General features: G+C 55.7%; 1 protein-coding gene across 1 annotated transcript; it reads left to right on the plus strand.

Moving 5' to 3' along the window:
• Positions 1-86: 86 nt before the first annotated feature.
• On the plus strand, positions 87-16,286 carry TACC1 (transforming, acidic coiled-coil containing protein 1; the record flags this gene model as incomplete). Its single annotated transcript, XM_009084456.1, has 14 exons — positions 87-146; positions 219-331; positions 5,937-6,401; positions 6,472-6,985; positions 9,781-9,829; positions 10,089-10,287; positions 11,578-11,633; positions 13,605-13,727; positions 13,906-13,982; positions 14,413-14,456; positions 14,559-14,719; positions 14,955-15,061; positions 15,643-15,763; positions 16,218-16,286. Coding segments are annotated over 14 exons (2,158 nt in total), but the record flags the coding sequence as incomplete, so codon positions are not given.
• Positions 16,287-20,070: the final 3,784 nt, after the last annotated feature.

Consider the following 20,070-nt stretch of genomic DNA (forward strand, 5'->3'; position numbering starts at 1 on the left):
GGGGAACGACCCGGCGGAAGGGCTGGGGGCGCACGGGGCGCTGCTCGCGATGATGTTTCACCTGCTCTCCCTTTTCCGTTCGCTAGCGTGTCCCGCCGGACAGGAGCGAGCGCCCCGGTGCCCGCGGCCAGCCGGCGGCTGGATGTGTAGGCGGTGTGGAGGATTTCAGAGCTAGCCTTGAACGCAGTAATTCCTCACTCTTTTCCCCTCCTCGGCAGCTCGGACTCCACTGATAATTTTGAGACCCCTGAAGCAGAAACGCCGACCTGCTCGCCCCTAAAGGAGTTCTGCGAGCCGCCGGGAGCGCCGGAGGCCGAGGCTGGGACGCAAGGTAAAGAGCCGGTGTGCACCTTCGACACTCAGCTCTGGAGGCGGAAAGGCAGGGTGGGGTCAAGGAGGAGAAGTCGCTGACTTTGAATAATGCCTGCCACATTTTTGGTGGTTAATGGCCTGGACGGCTCAAATGCCTGGGCTGGGCTGGGCTGGGCGCTCCACGAAGGGCTGTGATGGGTTGATAGAGAGGAATACCGGGATGTTGTGGAATCAACTGTCAGTTAAACGTCCCTCTGCCACTTCCCCTGCAGCCTGGGGGCTGCCCCCGCTGCAGCTGCCTGGTGTGTGCCCTGTGTGGCACTTGCTCTTGCACAGGAGCTGCTGTGGTGCTGGGGCCCCCAGGCTGGTCAGTGCTGGGGGTTTCTTTTCCCTGGAGTAAGGTGCTGAGTGTCCTCGTTGTGTAGCTGCAGTTAAAGATACAAAAGCTCAGTGGTGCTAAACCCCATTTTTGGGGAAATTGTGGGGGTTCTGCTGTAAATGTGTAGGGCTTCCTTTGCTGGCAGGACCTGAGCTGTTGCAGGCTTGTGTCAGACCCTTGTGTCCCACACTGCTGCTGCTCCCCTGAGTGTGACTCCCCAGTAGCGCGTGACCTCTCTTTGTACCCTCCTCTACAGGGGGATGTGCTGGTGTCTGTGGCAGACCTTGGTGTTTATCTCTGGTTTTGTGTTGTCACAAGGAAGCTTTGAAGCTCTGGTACTGCTGCAACAACAGCTGGAGGTTATCAGGGCAGAGCAGGGAGGAGACTTCCCCTTCCCTCTGCTCTCAGCAGGGCAGGGTGGCTGGGCAATGTCAGGATGTCTGTGAACCCCTGGGAGGGTCTGGGGGAGAGCAGCCTCTCCAGGGTGCAGGGCTGCATGTCCCAGACAGGCCATCCTGAGCATCCTCTGCCCTCTCCTGCCTCTCGCTGCTGCAGGCCCTGGTATGTGACATGCAATGTTACGCTTTCCTCACGTGTTGCAAGCAGGAGCTTTCTGTGGGGTGGGTTTTGGAGCACAGTCCAGACCCTGGGTCCTTCTGTGCAGGAGTCTAGGTACTGTGGACCATGACAATGATAGGATGCTCTAGCTCTCCATCTCCTGTGGTGGTGTTCTGCTCTTGGGATGAATCTGTGTGCTCACTCATCCCCGTGGAAAACACAGGTTTGTTTGCTGTAGTGGAGAGAGGACTTGGTTCGTGCTTCTGATAATTGCAGATCTTAGAATAATCCTTCCCTTTTAAGAAGGGATGATGAAGATGTTTTTACCTTGGGGATAATGTCTGGGGAGGGGAAGATGGAGGTAAAGGCTTTTCTAACAGGTAGAAGGATCATTTCTGCCAAAGTTCAGGGATGCATGTTGCCTCAGACTCCGGGATGTCACCATCCCTGTGTGTGCCTGTGCTCCTCATTCTGCTCCTGGTCAGCAGTGAGGGAGCCACTGCTCCTGCACACAAAGCTCCCAGTGTTGTGAAGCTGAGGGGATGATCTCTGGCAAAAGCTGTTTTTCCATGCTGGCTGGCAGAGAGTGGGATGTTGGAGCTGGCAGAGCCAAGCCGTGGTGCCACTGCACCTGACTCTGTCCCTTCCCTGCCCTCATCTCTAGCTGCAGCTCTTTGGTGTCTCTGGAATGGTGGAGGGAAGGGATTGCCCGGGTTTGGATGTATTTGTGGTGTGCAGAGGCACTTTGGGGTGATACATCACCATACCTATGTAATCTATACTTTAAGGCCTCATTTTTGTGATGCTGCTTCACAGCAGCCCGTGCACTGCCGTCTGGCTGCAGCTCGGGAGCAGCAGCAATGCTGGGATGGAGGCAATCCAGTGTAATGGCTGCTTGTCAGCAGCAAGACAGCTGAGCTGCAGCCCAGGGTGAGAGCTGCTGCCCTGCAGTCCCTGCTGACGTGTGCGGGGCCAGCGCCGGAGCCAGACCTGCAGGCAGTCGTGGCACCCCTGGCCCAGAGGGACAGTGAGGAGCAGGCAATGCCTGTTGTACAGCTGCAGTCTCATCCTGCCTTGGGAATAAAGAGGGTGAGGAAATGTGTCAGACAGAAGCTATGACTCCAGGGCTGGCTGCTCTGCACTCAGCCAAGAGGTGACCTGGGTGTGCTAAACCCACAAAATTTCTGCCCCAGAGGGGCCAGTAGTGAAGCTTTATGCCCACTCAGGATCACTCCAACAGTTTCTTCTTGCTGTCTTGGATGGTGGGGACTGTAATTGTGTCTTGTTCTTGCTCAAGTTATCTCCAGTCGTCTGCCAGTAGATATTTTGCACAAGGAAACAAGCAGAAGCAACAAATCTGGAGCCATTAGTGCTGGGAGCAGGCTCGTTGGCTTTCACTGCCATTACCCTGTCGCAGAACACGTGTTTTCCGGTGCGTTAGTGGCGGCTTCGTTTGCCGGTATGCTAATTCTTAACAGAATAGATTTAAAAATAGATCAACAACTGCTAAACACAAGCGGAAAGCCAAAAGAGGAAAGAAGTCGTTGGCGACGTATGGCTGAGCTGGATGTACAGGGCAGATATCCTGTGCTGAGCTCGCACGAGCCGGAGGAGTGCGTGACTCACGCCGAGCACTGCGCCTGAGCGGAGGCCAAGGCTCCGAGAGTGGAGGAGTTGTTCGCACCCGTGCTTGGCACTTGGGGCCATGCAGGGATCGCTGCTGCTTTGCTTGGCAGCTGCCTGTGGGATGGAAAGGGTGCTGAGCCTTTGCCTTGCAGCACTGCTGCTGCCAAGTGTTCCTGATTCATTGGAGGGAGCGAGGGGTGGCATGTTGGAAAGCTGTTTAAGTTGGTGTTTGTGTTTAATTTCAGCCCAAGAAAGACGAGCAAAACGATTATAGTGCACAGGCACAAAGTGCCTATTACTGCGGTTCCAGACTGTCCTGTCTGTTTTCTTTAGAGAGTATAAAAATCTCCATTTTTACTTTGTAGCATCCCCTCCAGGTTCTTGCTGGGACCAGGTGCAGGTTTGCAGCCTGAGCACAGCTGGGTCAACGGGTGTTCTCTGGGATCCAGTGTGCCTTGTGCTAGGTCTGTGTTTGGGACGGGTCCTGGGGTCACTGTGCGTGCTGTGCTGCTGGCAGTGTCCGTTTTCATGCTGGGACTAAACTGTCCCCACCTGCAGGGCACAGTGCCAGAGATGGGACAGGAGAGCCCAGGGTCACCTTCTCGGGATGCTGCAGGAAGGGCTGGTCCAAGAGGGAGAGCTGTGTGCGGTGGGTGGCTGCCAGGCTGCCTTCTCCTGGGCTCCTCTGGGGCATTCAGCACAGTTCTGGCCCAAAGGAGGGAGGAGCAGTGAGAGGGCTGGGGAGCAGTGGCTGGGCTGGGGGCAGTGGTTGTTTCCACAAGCTGGTTTCCCTGGCAGGAGATACATGCAGAGCCAACGCGGCTGCTCGCAGTGTGACCGCCCGGGGGTGGCGGGAGCTGCGCTCACTTGGGGATGTGGGAGCACACAGAGGAGGAGCAGGCAGAGCTGCAGGCAGTGTGTGGGTCTGGAGAGGGCTCCGTGGGGAACAGTGTTGCACTGAAGTACCACCGTGCTTGTACCCGGCGGTGCCAGGCAGCTGCAGGGGCTGGAGCACAAAGGTTGGCTCTTCCTAAGCTCCGCAAGACCCTTCAGGTCACTGGTTTCTGCGTCCCGTGTAACTGTTCCTACAGGAACGTGCGCTCCTCTTGTGCTGCATCGAAGGCAGAGGAAACACAGAGGGGGAGGAACTGGAGGAACCCCCCACCCCGAGCTTGCATCAGGGATGTTTCTGCTGAAAAAAACCCCAAAATCACAGGCGAGCTCCTGAGCTGCCCCTCGTCCATGCCCCCTGTCTCCCAGTGTATCCCAGTTCCTCTGCTTTCAGACTGGTTGAGTGGGTGGGCTGTGCTGTGGGAGGGGATGGAGCAGTTGAGCTCTTTCGGGTGCAGAAAATGAGGGAATCACAAAATTGGAAAACCTGGTGAGTGGTTCTTCTGATCTTTGTGACAAAATTCTTCTGAGCAATGGCCACATGTACCATTGCTCCTTCCCTCCCCGCCCTGCAGACACCACAGCATGGAGAAGTGGTTTCTGTGCCGACTGCTTGTTATTCGAGAAGTAATTACTCATTGCTTGGGTTAGAAACCAGGATGGGCTCATGTCTGTGAGAACAGCAGCTGCCAAACCTTCTACTGGGAATGCAAAATGCACTTAAAAGGTCCTTTTGCCCTGGCTTTGAAGTCTGTTCTTCTATTCAGGGCTGTCTCAGGAAGGCTTCAAACATCTGAGCAACACAGCAAGTGTAAGAAAGTTTTCTTTGGGGTCTGTTAAGGAGGTTTTCCTGGTTCCTAATGATGAGAAGGCCTGGCAGGAGCTGCCTCAGACTGTTTCCTGGCTGCACTCCAAGTACACATCCACTGGATTTGTGTTTACTGATGCGTTTTCTGGGGCAGCAAGACAACATCTACTTGGAGGGAGCACTTTTTTGCTATCAGAGGGAGCATTTTTGCAGTCTCAGGGAGCACACAGCCCCTCATGATTCATTTCCATGGCTTTTAGCATCCTGGGGATCAATTATGTGAACCACGAGCCATCAGCTGAGTCAGGGTTATTGGCTCCATGGTCTGGATTAGCCCTGGGACCAGATATTTGCCTGATTCACTTTTCCTCTGCCAGCCTGTGGCTCACTCAGTGACCAACAAACATGAGCTGGTTGCAAATGTCTGGTAATAGGAAAAGCTTTTCCTGAGACATGCTCAGGGCTGTAGGTCTCTGGGAGCTGGTGGTTGGCATCCCCTGGCCAAACGGGGGACACTCAAGGTGACTTCTCTCCGTGGCCATCAGCTGTGTGCCAGGGCAGGGCTGCAGCAGGGGTGGGTTCAGGCAGGTTTCCCTGGCACAAGCTCTCCATCACCCAGGCTGCTCTTCCCGGCCAATTCTTCAAACCAGTTTGGTTCTTGCATGAGAATTGGTTCTGTTCTGCCCTTGGAGGACCTGGCTGGGCTGTGTCTCCCTGGGAAGGTTCCCGCAAAGAGCTGCAGGTCCCACATGCTCCCTGATGGGTCCTGGGCATCACAGCATCCCATCCCACCTTATCCTGGAAGTTTGTGCAATCATCCCTGGCTGAGGTGTGGGAGAAGAGGTGCATGTGAGCTGGGCAGAGGTGATACCAGGTGATTTTTTCTCATGCCTGTGCCACAGTCCTGGCTCTGGGTGCTCAGTGGGTGCAGCTTTCAGGATGCCTTGATGAATAAGGAGCTTCCCCATCCCTCAATAGCAAAGAAAAGATTAAACAGTAAAAGGATTGAGGGGAAGGGATTGGAGTAATAGTGATTAAGTCATGGATCAGGATTTGTGATTAGGAGACACTGACAGCAGTGTGGAGAGCCTGGTGTGACTGCAGCAGGGTTTCTGCAGGTGGAGGGTCAGTTTGCATTGGGCAGCTTCTCCCTGCCTGCTGCACATCCAGTTCTACAGCCCCAGCACTGGGTGCTGGCCCCCAAATCCCCTTGTTTCATGGTGTTTTCTCATATTGTGTTTTGGGTCAGTGGATCCACCATAAAATCTGACCCTGGAGCACCTGTGAGGAGGGGACAGAAACCCCTCCGGAAGGGGGTGCACCGCAGGTTGGGGTTTAACCATTTTCCTTTTATCTTTTCAGAGCCAAGTGACCATGTCAACCTGCTGCTAGGGGAAGCCCACCAGGACAGCTCGCCTGGAAAGCATCCCAAAGATGAGGCTCAACTGGGGGCTGGAGCCCCGACAGCCAGCTTGGATGCTAAAGGGGAAACTGACCCCAACAGCTCACCCCTGACACAGCCTCTGTCCGGGCTGGGCCACCAGGCTGACGCTGGCCACGCCACTGTGCCTGCTGCGGAGCTGGCCCCAGTGCCCCATGAGGGCACAGCCGCCCGGGAGCAGGTCATGTCAGGAGGGGCCATGGCGGATGCTAACATGGGGCTGGTGGAGCTGAGGGCTGATGCCCTGGCCCAGGAGGGCTCACCTAGCCAGGACCAGCTCGGGAAAGGGAAAACACCTTCACTGGGGAGGAAAACAGATGAAGCTGCAGAGGAGGCTCTGGTGCCCCAAGCATCTTACCAGCTCGACCCAAAGCAGTGTGACAGGAGTGTGAGTCCCTTTGTGGCAGGGGGCTGCCAGCTGCAGAGCTCTCGCCTCACACCACCTCCCCCATCCAGGTGAGCTGGGGGTAGACCTGGCCCAGGAGTCCACAGGGCAGGTCCCAAAACCTGAGGTCAATTTTACAGAGGTGGGAGAGAGTGCAGAGCCCAGGAGAGCATCACCCAGGAGGGCCAGCAGGATCCCAGCCAGCAAGCTGACTCCAAAGAGACACAGAGAGTCTCCCAAGAAATCAGCTGTGGATGTGGAGAGGGGCTCCAAGGAGCTGCCCCCAGGGTCCCCCCAGCTGGGTCCTGCACATTGGAACAGCACTGGTCTTGACTCCCACAGTGGCAGCTCAGCACTGCAGAACTTGCCAGCTCTCCCCAAGGGCTCTTACCAGTTTGACCCCAATAACTTTGACTCCGTGGATCCATTCAAGCCCACCAAGATGCTCACCAGCACCACCGCTGACTCCTGCTCCACTGCTGATAACAGCCTCAACGAAATCCTCGAATCTCAGACGATGGAGGTGCAGGACGATCCCCTGCAAGGCAGAGACTCCCCCAAGAAACCCAAGTCGCGCCTGATAACGTGAGTGCCAGTGTGCATGGAGTGAGGGCCGTGGCCTCCTCCACTCCCCTGTGTGCAGCCAGAGCTGTGGTGGTAGCGCTGATGGTAGTGGCGGTGGTGATGATGGTGATAATGGTGATGATGGTGATAATGGTGCTCCTGCCCCAGTGCCTTCTGAGTGAGCCCAAAATCCTGTGGTACACCTCAGGTTCTGCTGCTGCCCCAGTTTTATCTGCCCCTTGTCCCAGCAGAGGGGAGGTTCCTCTCTCCCCGTCGGTACCCCCGATGAGAGGAGAGGGACACGTGTCCTGGAGTGGTGCCACTGTCCTGAGTCCCAGGCAGAGTGGGGAAGGCTGGATTGGGACCCACTTGCAGGATCACCTTTGGAAACCTCTTGGGGGTCCAGCTGATGGGTTGAGATGCAGGTGCATTGGTGTCAGAGGAAACTTGCAGTGGAGGCTGGAGCCGCCGAGTTTGCCAGGCACACGCAGGGATGTACAGGAGCTGGTGTCCACAGGTGTGGTTGGTCAGATGCTGCTGGGACCTCATAGTTGTGTGAGCTGCCTCTGAATTTCTGGTTTGTATCAGGGGAAGGGGACAGGTTGGTCAGGCAGACTGTCACTCTACTGTCAGATTCTCCAGAGGGAAAACTAGAGAGTGGGTTTTTACAGAGAGAGAGGAGAAAACGTCGCAGGCAAAAATCAGGCTGTGTTGGATGTTTTTGTCCTGGAAATGCTCTGCAGAGAGTGGATACAAATTTTGTAAGAGCTGGTGTTCCTGTGTGGCCGTGAGTGAGAAGAGCTGATGGGGAAGGGAAGCAGTGGGGAATTCTCCACTCCCTCTCCCTCACCTCGGAGCAGCACAGGTGGCTCTGGGCACTCGCTGCCCTGGCAGGCAGGTTTGTGGCTGGATCTCACTCCATCACTGTGGATAGCAGATGCAGGATCAGAGCATCCCGTGTGTGTGCCCTCCCAAAGGCAGAGCGGGGCAGCTCGCTGTGCTGTGTCGCTCCAGAGCAGAGTTAACATCCAGGTTTTTCACACGCTCTTCTTCTCTCCATCTGTCTGTCTCTCTCCCTGTCCGTGCTTTGGTGCATCAGGACTACTGAGCAAGTGAAATTTCTCTGTTTTCTGTTGTAAGTACTCTCTCCTGTATTCCTTTTATTTTCCTTTGCTGTTTTTGTCCTCTCTCTGGGTGTGTGCTGCCCCACTCGTCTCCATGGCATGCTGGCTCCTTCTGCCCTTTGACTTGTGCTCTCTGCTGGTTCATGTCCCACACCCCTTGGCCAGGTCTCTCGGGGAGCTTGGCCTGGAAAGTGCCCGGGAGTGAGGGAGAAGAGGAAAGCTGAGCTGAGCGGCACTGGCGGCGTGCGCCTGTGCTTGCTCTCACGGCATGCCGCCTCGCAGCATGCTTTGATGGTGGACAAGTGCTCAAAACCTTCGGCTGACAGAGAGGAAGCAGATTTTTGTGCAATCCAGAGCTGTTATCTCGGTGCTGGGGGGAGCTCACATCAGCTGCCAGATGGTGTGATAACACTGGCGCAGTAGAGGGTGCAGAGCAGAGGCGGATGAGGACACAGCGAGTTTGGCTGCTCACAGCAGGGCATGAGGGAGAAGATCAGTCCAGAGCAATTCTTCAGTGTGACCCAGGTGTGCATGGCAGCGTGCAAAGAAACTGTGTGCCGTGCCACGTCGCTCGTTGTGCTCTGCTGCGCATGTGTGCGGTGGGACAGGGCAGCTGGACGGTGCAGTGGGTGGGAGCAATTCCCTAAACCTGGGAACAGCTTGCTGTGGTCCTGCTTGAGCCTCTGGCTATGTCCCTGCGCTGGGGAGCGCCGTGTATGGATCCCTATCCAGGTCCCCGCAGGGACTGTCACATGAGCTGTTTCAGCTCAGCAAGCATCTCCTGGGGGGTCAGACATGGCCACGAGCCTGGGAGATTGCTGAGTGTGGAGTGCGAGGAGGTGAGACGCAGGAGGAAAACTTAAGCTCTCCCACCCACATTCCCACTGGGACTGTCCCTCTGCTGCCTTGTGCTGGTTCAAGGTGCTGATGCCCAGTGTGCTGGGATGCAGCTGTGCTTTCAGTCCTGCACAGATGGGCTCCGGATGGGATGTCTGGAGGAATGTGAAATGAAGTTCCAGGGAGAGCTTCCTCGCTGGAGGGCAAGGGGACCACCTGCAAGATCCACCTGGGCTAAGCATCCCACCCACAAGGCCCTTCTCCTTGGGACGACATTTGTACCAGGTGGAGTGTTCGCTCAAGGCACAGTGCGTTGCCCTGGTGCTCTCCCACCCTCTGTCCTGGCCACACGGGTCTGACTCACGTGGGAGATGCGTGGATGATGTGAAGAAGTCCCAGACAAACCTCCAGCTGCAGGGATGGGGCATGAGACAGCCTGGAAATGGTTCTTCCTGCAGAAAATGAAAGGGCACTGAGGCCCCGGGCGCTTTGTGCTGGTTGCACAGGGCGAGGGCGTAGCGAGGGAAATCCTTCTTTGTCGGCGTCTTGTCAGTCACCTCTCTCACCATCAGCCCCTCGGGGTCCTTGCTCTGCTCTTTACCTTCCTCAGGAATAAACACCTCACAGACAAACCCAACTGGTCTGTAGTCGTGTCTTTTGTTTGCCTGTTCCTTCTGTTCCTTCCAGAACTTGCTCTGCCTCGGTGTTTCACTGGTGAGTGGGGTGCTGGCACGCGGTGGGGCGCAACGCTAGTGCTGGGGCTGCCTCCCCCTGCTTGGGCTGTCTCGCACGTGCCCCTGCCTCCCCCTGGGCCGCCCCGGGCCCCTCCTCAGCCGCTGCTTCTCTTTCCTGCAGGAGTGGCTGCAAGGTGAAGCAGTACGAGAAAAAAAACATCAGCGCTAAGGTACGCAGGATCTCGCCCCCAGAGCTGCAGGCTGGGCACAGGGATGCTGGGATGGCAGTGGGGAGAGCTGGGTTCTGGGCTGGCATCTTCTCCATGGTCAGCTCCTGGTGGGAAGGGAGGGAGGACGGATGGTGGGGAGCAGCTTGTCAGTGGATTTTAAGCCCTCCATGCTTTCTATGGTGTATCCAGCAGCAACCCTGGTAGCCTCATCCCCAAGGATTAGCTCAGTCCTGTTTAACTGCATGCCTTGATCCCGCAGAATGAAGGAGTGTTGATCTCAGAAATCCCAGATATTGCAAATCGGGATGGACGTGCTACCGATGAGGAGAAGTTGGCCTCCAGCACCTCTGCACAGAAACCAGCTGGGCTGGAGAAGAAGGCTGAGCCAGAAGATGACCTGGAGTACTTTGAGTGCTCGAACGTCCCTGTGCCCGTGACGAAGCACAGACCAGAGGCAGGTAAGGAGCATCCCTGCTGCCTCCAGCTCTGGGAATGTGCTGTGCCTGCACCCAAGGACCCTCTGCAGCCTCTGGCAGGGAGGGAATTGGTGCTGTTGAGGCAGCACAGCCTCATCAGAGTTTATTTACACTGACAGGGCTAGAGGCTGCTGCAGGTTCTAATGGAACCTCCCATCGCTTCCCTGCACTGTTTCCATGGTGGAAAATCATGGTCCAAGCTGTGTTTATCTAGATTCTGGGTACAGAGCACTCTCCCCATGATGCCATGATGGGCTGAGGCTTGGGCACAAGGTTCCCTCCTCATCGTGCTACCTGTGAGTGTCCCCCTAACACCAGTGCTGCCCGGTGAGCCAAGCTGAGGGCTGTGCTGAGCTATCACTCGCCCTTCGGAGCACCCTGCCCTGCCCCCCAGGCTGCGGGGTCCCTGCTCAGAGCCTGTGCCAGGAGCAGAGCTGCTGAGACTCGGTGTCCTGGCACAGGGGCTGTGGTTGATGGAGATCTCAGTGATGCTACAGAGACCCATGCTATTGCTTGTGCCGGAATTCCACTGCCAGTCTTCTGTGTAATTAGCCTCTCTGACCAAGCCATTACAAAATAATTAAAAGCCAGGCAACATGACATTTAATCAATAGCCAAGTCCTAGGTGCAAGCAGGAGAGATCACTGCGGGGGGGATTTTCAGCCCTCCTCTCTGCAGGGACCCATTAATCATTTCTCCCGACGGCTGTGCTGGGTTGCTGTCTCCCAGGAGAGGAGAACAGCCCTTTGTCCTCACGGGAGGAAAATCTGACAGTCAAGGGAGAGGCTGGGAGGGTTTATTTATTGCTGCTGCTCTTGGAGGGCCAGGCAGGTGCACGAGCTTAATGCATCCTCGAATGTCCCGTGCATCTTCCTCCTCCTTGGCCACTGTGATCTCAAGGAAGGGCTGGCATGGGTACCAGCCATGGGGACACAGGCATGGGCTGAACTGCCACCAGAGGGGAGTGTTGGTTTCCACTCCAGGGAGCGCAGGAGGGAGGCTGGCAGGGTGCAGGATGTGGCACTTGGGAACAGGGTTTAATGGTGCCTTGGCAGTGCTGGGCAAACAGTTGGACTCAATGATCTTAGCGGGTTTTTCCAACCAAAATGATTCCATGCAAGGGCATGAGCTGGGGGCAAAGAAGCCTTTGGGAGGGGAAGCTGAGGGGATGGAGAGGCTCCAGGGGGTACCTGCTCTGCCTCTCAGAAAATCTGTATGTGCCCCAGGGTCCTGTTTCCAAGTCGATAAAGGGTTGTGTTTCCTTGTCTTTAGGCTTTGAAAAGGAGATCTGCAAGCAGATGGAAAAGGATGGGCCTGGCATCTTCCCTGTGAGTGCCTCTCTCTTCCTCCTCTCTGAAATGGGTTTGTTTGGGAGGTAAAATTCTTGACAAGCCCACACACGGACGTGATAAAAATACCGGAGGCTTCCCGGCAGGCCCAGAGGAGCCTGGCAAAGGCTGATCCCTCCTGGGTGGGTGCTGTGGTGAGGGAGGGATGCCAGGGATGGAGTAGTGCTGGTGTGGAGCCAGGGTTGTGCTGGGAAGTGTCTGAAAGACAGGGAGAGGGCAGAGGAGCCCACAGGGAAGGGACAAGCTGCCGGACACAGGCTGTGTCTCACGTGGAGTGTCTGGGGCTGGCTCTGACAGCCAGTCAGTGCGGGTGCCTTCTCCAAGGGATCCTCAGCCACTGCTCTTGGGAAGGCAGCTGACAGCAGACATGGAGGATTAATAAAAGAGCCCTGGCTCCACGGCCACCCTGATCCTGGCACCCCATAAACAGCACATCTGCACAAGGGTAGCCCTGAGGTGCCCTAGGAGCCCCAAGACCCCTCTGCTGCTGGGGGCACCCTGTGCCAGCTTAGCTGCCCCTGGCCAAAGCTGCTCGAGGTGACAAGCAGATGACAATGAGATTAGCAACATCAGCTAAACCTGCTTCACTGAGACAGATTTAACTGTGCTGATCCCCACAAGGACATCAGGCAAAGTGAACCTTTTGTTTGATGCTGGGAGAGCTTTGGGCAAGCTGGTGTCACTCCAAAGGTGTGAGAGGTGCTCAGGTGCACACCTGCTTTTGGGAGATGCTGTGGGAGGCTTCTACCAAACCACACCAGACTGAACCTCCTCAGTGTCAGGGTACCTGGACCCAAACCTGCCCCCGGGGGTGTCTCTGGGGACCTCCCACCACCAGCCACGGGCGCAGCAGAGCTGGCAGAGCCGTGAAGGGCTCAGTGTGCTTGAACTGAGTGGCAGCCGAAGCGCTGGGGAGGAGGGGAGGGGAGAAGTGCTCTAGTGCTCTCGTTTCCAAAACACGAGGAGCAGGCTGCCTCCTTCCTCAGAGCACTTCTCTATTTATGGCCTGGCAGCCCGTTCCCAAGGAGATGGCTGTGCGGCTGTCACTCGGCTGGGTGATGAAAGGAGGAACAGGCAGTAGTGTCAGCCTGGGCTGGAGGAATGTTTCTGGAGGCCTGTCAGGCTGCAGGACCCCTGCAGAGGAAGGGATGGCATTGGAATCCAGGCAGGCATTGGCGCCTGGACCATGGAACTGAGCCTTCCCCCCCCCAGTTTGGTCTCTGGCTGCAGCAGTGGTGCTCAGGAGTTGGGCTCTGGGAGGGGAAAGCAATGAATGAAGTGGGTACAGCCACTGTAATGACAACAGGAGGGTGCCAGGAGCCTGCAGGAGTATCTCCCATTTCGGAGTTGTCCCAGACACCTGTGGCACCGTGGGATGAGCAGGGCTGTCCCTGGGACTGCTGCTCTACAGAGGGGTGAAACCTGCTCCCCCTGCAGCTCCCTTGGGCATTTGGGTGGTCAGCAAGGCCCAGCAAATGTCTCTGCAGCTGCTGGCAGCAATTCGGGTATGTCAGCTGCAGTGACATCTCCACCAGACTGGGAGGGGATGGAGACAGGCAACCCAGACCCTTGCAGAACCTCCACCTGTGGCTCACAGTCAGCAGAGAACCACCAGGCTGGGGATATTTTTAAACCGACCACGGGGAAAAATGAGGGTATGTCGGATGTGAGCCTATCTCTGCTCAGAGCTGTGTCTCTTCTTTCCAAATGGGCCCTGGGGAAGCTCATGGCTGTCCTATGGCATGATCCTGGCTCCTGGCAAGGGAATGCACTAAAACCTCACACAGGCTCTGCCAGGTGTCTGATTTGGGCTCCAGGCTGTCCTCGTATGCTGGTAGTGAAGTTCAGTACCTGAGCAGAGGCTTGATAAAATAGGGCAGAGCACTCCAAACAGGGGAGGTGGGGTGAAAAAAGACCCCACGCAGCATCACAGCTGGGTAATTCCCCCAGGACAATCCCGGGCTGTACTCCATGGACAAGTGCCCCAGTTTAAGCAGGAGTGAGAGCCCCCTGGATGGCATCTGCCTCAGCGAGTCGGAGAAGACGGCCGTGCTCACGCTGATCAGAGAGGAGGTAACAGAGTCCCCATCCCTGCGGCTGCCCCCCCCCTCACGGGACCCCACCCTGGCCACTGCCACGGGGGTGTGGGGGCAGCTCCTCTCTGCCCAAGGCACATCTGGTGTCCTGTGTGGGGCAGCGAGGGGAAACCCCCAGAGCACACCCCAAGGGTCTTATGTCTGCTGCAACCCAGATAATCACCAAGGAGGTCGAGGCCAGTGAGTGGAAAAAGAAATATGAGGAGAGCCGGCAGGAAGTGCTGGAGATGAGGTATGAGTTGCCCCCTCGCGTGTTTGCTCCTGGCCCTGTTCTGGGCAGCACTGGGCTCTGCACGTTCCTGGCAGGAGGATGCTGAGCGGGATGTAATGGGGTGACACAAATCCGCATCACCAGGGTGGGATGTTTCAGGAGAGATGTTCTCTTTGTGCTGGTGCCATGTAGAGCCTGCCCCTTCCTTTGTTGCAGGAATAAAATCCCATTAGCTGTGCCAGCCCCAGCAGCAGTGGCGGAGGGAGGTCTTGGCCTGAAGCAGCAGGGATGGGTGTTGCAGCCCCAACATCTGCGCTCTGTGGCCGCACTGCTGCTGTGGCAGGGGGAGGGGAGGGTGCAGCAGGACCCCAATGGGCCAGGTTGCTGGCAGGGGAGCTGGAGGTGCTGCAGCCCCTTAATGGTTTTTATTTTTTTTCTCTCTTCCTTCTAGGAAAATCGTGGCTGAGTATGAGAAGACCATTGCCCAGATGATAGGTAAGGTGCTGTCACCTGGCCAGGTGTGCAGGGAAAGGGAGTTGACTGCCACAGCCATCTCCACTTGGTCACTGTGTTCGTATTGTTTATTCTCCATCACAGAGGATGAGCAGAGGACAAACATGACATCTCAGAAGAACCTGCAGCAGCTCACGATGGAAAAGGACCAGGCTCTGGCAGACCTGAACTCAGTGGAGAGGTCCCTGTCAGATCTGTTCAGGAGATACGAAAACCTGAAGGGCGTCCTGGAAGGCTTTAAGAAGGTCCTTACCTTAGGTTCCTCTCCCTCCCTGCAGCCCTGGTCCCTGGACACAGGGTTCCTGTGCAGACACACTCCATTTTTCTGTGCTGCAGTGCCGGATAAAGGGCTCCAGCATAAAGCAGAATCTGGTTCTATTTAAAGGCTTTATTTTTACACTCAGAACAGGATCTGTCATCCCACCAGAGCAATGCCTTCGTGCCCAGTCCCAATGCAGATGGATGTACTTTCTTTTCTAGAATGAAGAAGCTCTGAAGAAATGTGCCCAAGATTATCTAACCCGGGTCAAGCAGGAAGAGCAGCGGTATCAGGCCCTGAAGGTCCATGCAGAAGAAAAATTGGACAAGTAAGGTCATGCATGAGATTGCTGGGTGCTTCAAGACCGTGTAGAGCAGCAGCTCCATTCGCTTTCCAGAGGTTGGAAGGCAGGAGCTGAGTGATGTGAAAAGCTGCATTTTACAACCTGAGGCTCAAGTGACTCTAAGTAAGGCAGTGCAAATCCCTGAATGCATTCTCTGATCTCTGCTTATTTATTTTTTAATGGGGAATCTGAGGTTCACGGTCTATTTACAGTCACTTACCAAGTTCCCATGTTTCAGAGAGCTCATGTGTGAGGTGCACGAAGGGGCCATGCAGCCCCCAGGGCTCAGCTGGTGAGCAAGAGCTCACCAGCACGTGGTAACCCTGAGTGAAATGGGTCAGGAACTGGTTTAGCTTCACTCTGAGAGAGCAGAGCTTCATACAGGAGCTCGGAGGAGCTGAATTAATCCAGTTTTGCCCAGTTTCCATATGGGATAACCACGTTTGGCGCATCCAGGCAAGCGGCAGCTGGGCTCTGCTGATGGCACATGGTCTCAGGCCATGTCACAGTCCTCCTGCCTGCACCCAGACCTGACCACTGGCCCCCTCTCTCCACCCCCTCCGCAGAGCCAATGAGGAGATCGCCCAGGTGCGCACGAAGGCCAAGGCGGAGAGCACGGCGCTGCACGCTGGGCTGCGCAAGGAGCAGATGAAGGTTGAGTCCCTGGAGAGAGCCCTCCAGCAGAAGGTAACACACCTGCCCTGTGCCTCTCTGCCAGCCCCACCAGCAGTTCCATTTACTGCCTTGAGCATCCTGTTGATGCTGAAGGAGTCCTCCAAATTTTTGGTTCACAAACTGTTTTGTGGTTTGGGTTTTGGAGGTGGTTTCTTTTGTTCACTTGGGGATTTTTTTGTGATTCGTGGGGTTGGTTTGGGGTTTTTTTGTGCAGAGCTTGCTTATGTGTGCCCTCTTGTAGAGGTGTGGGCTGTACAGCTGTGGGTCTCTGCAGCACCAGGTCTGACAGGGATGAGGAAGGGTGACCCAGAGGTCCCTACGGTGCCTGGGTGCACAGAGAAGCTGTTGCAGGGGCAGGTTACCCCTTCCCAGGTTCAGTAACAGATGGGCCCAGGTGTTATCCCGCCCAGGTGTTATCCCCCACCTGTGCCACTGTGGGTGCCCCCAAGGTCTGCTTTTCTTCCAGAACCAGGAGATTGAGGAGCTGACCAAGATCTGCGATGAGCTGATAGCGAAGCTGGGAAAGTCAGACTGAGCCTCACCGCCCCTTGCCCAGCACTCTGCACTTGGCCGCTTTCCTCGTGACGTCAAGCACCTTGCCTTACCCCCAGGACTCCCCTGCAGCGAAGCACACGTGTCCAGCTGCCCTGCTTGGCTGCTGGGCCCACGGCCTCTGAGCAGAGCTGCTCCCCTCACTGTCCCTGCCTGCTTTTCACAGCTCCAGGGCTGGGATCCCTGTGGTCAGGCTGGGAATCCTGTGGTCAGCCTGGGGCCTGCGTGTCCCTCCTCGGGTCTGCTGTGCTGTCCATCTGCACCAATGCCACCTCTCAGCTGGGAGGTGACACCCTCGGCTCTGTCCCCCTTGGCTGGGCTGGGTCTGGTTGTGTCCCCACCACACTCTCTGTCACTTACTGTCCTCCTGTGCACAGGTCCAGCCACGTGGTAGGTCCTGCGCTGGGATGCAGGTGATGCCAGGGCTGGAATTGTCAGCTCTTGCACTGGGGACGGAGACCTGGCATGTGGATTCTTGGCTGGGGAGGCAGCAAAGGGTGTTGAGGGCCCCAGGCACCTGCCACAGGTGGTTTGGGGCTGCTGGTGTGGATCTCCTGGCTGAGGCAGCCCCCTGGCACATGGATGAGGTTTGGGAGAGGTGTTGCGGTCAAAGGGGCTGGTCCTGGTCTCTGGTTCGTGGGTGAAGCACAGCATCTCCCTGTCCCTGGCCATGCCAACCTCAGAGGAAGGGAGCCAATATCTCTGCATTTGTGCACTTTATGAGCATTTATGGGCACTCAGGCTCTCTGCTCACTCCTTCCAGTCAGGCACAGTCCTACTGCACGTCGTGTTCCCCTCAGAGCACCGAAACAGCCATGCTGTAAGGTGGTAACTTCAGTCCTCTCAAGGGACAGTCTGGGTGAGGGATGGCAGGAGGCTGCTGCACCAAGAGGTGTTTGAGAAATAGGGGAGATGTTGGTTCTGGGGAGCTGGGAATGCTGGGGTGTGCCATGGGTCAGGGGAGCTGTGGGTGGTGGGAGCAGCCCCTTGGGCTCAGGGCAGATCCATCCTGTCCTGCAGGAGGCAGATGGATGGGATTGGGCAGCAGCTGCTGTGGTGGAGGATTCTCTGCCTTGAACCAATAGTCCTGAAGTGTGAAATAAGGGAAATATTTGCAGTTTGGACTGATTCCTGCCCAGCCTGTTGAACACTTTCACAAACCTTTTTGCTGCTACCTTTTTGTAACAAAATTGAGCTCTTTTCCTTCTATTTTCTAATTCCCTGTGTTGAGCATGCAGAGCAAACACCTGTTTAAGCCAGAGCCATACACTCGATTATATTTTACTAGTTATATAATGTATAGAGAAAGTTTATTATACACCTAAGCAAAGGCACTGGCAGCCTGTCCCACACAGCCTCCTGGCCTGTTCTCCACACTCCCAGTTATCCCAGCGATGGGCTGGTCACCGTGTGATGGAAAGCTGGTGTCTGACACTGCTTGGAGATGTGCACCTCTGGTTTGTGCTGGATATTCACTCTTTGCACAGCTGATCAGAAAGGAAAAGCCTTTTTTCTCCTCTTTTTTCACCCTCTTTCACCTCCCTACATGTTCCTCTCCAGGGCTGGTAGAAAAGTCTCAGTCATATGCTTGACGAAGACTGTTTCTGTCCCTTTTGGGGGCCTGTGCAGGTAAAGGAAACTCCTGAGACCCAGGGATTTCTTGGGCAATCGGGTTTTTCTCTTTGCAGCTCTTGAGAAACTGGAGAGCAGCATTGCACACCCTTTCAGAGCTAGAGAAAGGCCAGTTTGGGAGCTCATTTCTGGTTTGGTACACCAGCTTGCTCTTCTGCCTGCAGCAACACCCAAGGTGCTGGCATGAGGCTGATGGAGCCCAGGTGCAGAAGGCAGGTCCCAGGTGGGGACTGGGGCAGCCATCAGCCTCCTGCTCTGCTCAGGGCTGTGATGCTCCAGTGCTGGCTTGGCTAGAGGTGTGATGATCTGAGGTAAGTCCCTCCTCAGAGCATTGCTCCGGCCCTCAGAGCTGGTGGATAATTACAGAAGTTGCATTTCACCACTCAGCACTTCCCCAGAGCCCTGACCCACAGACAAGCATGGTCAGTGCTGCAATCTTCCCCTCTGGGCTGCCTGCAGAGCATGGCTCCACTGCAATAACCTGCAGGGCAGAGTCCTCCATCCCTCCTGTCCCTGGTCCTGCCACGCTGCCTCCTGCTCCCAGTGCTGCCACGTTCCTGTGCCTGTCTACATGCACCCCAGTCTGGGCAAAGAAGATTCCTAAGGAATGATTTATTAACTATAATATGGTTATAGTTACCTATATATAAATACATATATAATGGCTAGAGTTACATATAATAGAAGGTGTGTGTTTGTAACCGGGCAGGACTGTGCCCCGACCACCGCGGCCCTGTGACCAGTGTGAGGAACAGCTGGTCCCCGTGTGTGGGGATCACAGACTGGGTGTGTGTCGTCTCTTCCTTGCAGTAGGGTTAAAATTCTCCTTTCTGGCAGTGATGGGCCCTGCCCAGACGCTGTGTTGCTGTTTGCAGTGTGCATTTGCCAGCCTATCTGTCTGTAATGAAGTGCCAACCCCCAACCACAGATCGTTCCCCCTGTCCCTCCAGTGTGATCCCCCCAGGCAGGAGCTTCCTCTGCAGTGACTCCTACCCCTGCGCTTCGTGCCACGTGTGTAACTGCCATCGCCATCAGTTTTATATGTATGATAATTTCCTTTTTATATGTCAGGTAAATATTTGTAAGAGTTATACTCACACAAATGAGATGATTATAATGATTACTAATATATTTTTTCCATGTTTCATTGCCTGAGTAAAAATTGTGTTTATCACTCTTGAAATCCTTGGTGTTTGTGAAGGGTTTTTGGAAGAGTTGGATTTACCTTCCAGCATGGGCCATGTTCTGCCTTGTGTTTATTGACATGGTTTACATTGCAGTTGGTCTCAAATAATCACAATTATTATGCGTTCCTGAAATCTGTCTTCCTGAGCTCTGAAATTTAGACCCGGGATGACTTTGCTGCTCCCATGACTCCCACCACACTGCAATGGGCTGAACTGTGGTGGTTGAGCTCATCTGGGAGCCAGAGCTGAGGCAGCAATGGGATGTCAGGCAGAAGAATCCTTGGCTTAATCCCGGCACTGACCCTGACAGCCTTCCATGGCCTTGGCTACATCCCTCTGGAAGGACAGAGCCCTGGGGGCTGGGAAGTGCAGAGGTGGCACTGTTGGGTTCCCAGCCCCATAGGGGTTTTCACTTGATCTCTCACACTTCTCTTTTGGTGGGATGGAAACTTGGGGGGGGGGCTCCCCCAAACTAGCTGCTGCACATGAGAAGAACGGAGTTGTTCTCTGGATGAAGCTGGTGGGCTTGGTCATGCTCTTTGAAAGCCACCACGAAGTTCCGTGTCTGGAGATGGTTCCCAAAGCAGACATGGGCAGGACATGAGCAGAACCCAGCCCAGCAAGTGTGAGTAGATCTGTCCCCCTCCACCAGCACCAACATAGTGCTCTGCCCTGCTCCCACACCCCAGTCCAGCCCATGCCCTTGAGGAGCCACGTCCCATCCTCCACAGGTAAGATGGCATTATCCCAGGGCTGCAGGGAGGCCTTATCCCCAGCCCCTGATCCGACGGCCCAAGCAGATTAGCTATAAGACCTTAGGACAAAACAGCAGCTACGCTCCCCGTGCTGCACACTGCTGAGAATGCCCACCTTGAAGACCCTCCTGGCCCTGGCCATCATCATGTCCCTGGCTGGAGAACGTAAGTGTCCCTTAGCTTCAAGCAGTGT

Source organism: Acanthisitta chloris, unplaced genomic scaffold (genome assembly GCF_000695815.1).
Source record: "Acanthisitta chloris isolate BGI_N310 unplaced genomic scaffold, ASM69581v1 scaffold20631, whole genome shotgun sequence".
Taxonomy (NCBI): domain Eukaryota; kingdom Metazoa; phylum Chordata; class Aves; order Passeriformes; family Acanthisittidae; genus Acanthisitta; species Acanthisitta chloris.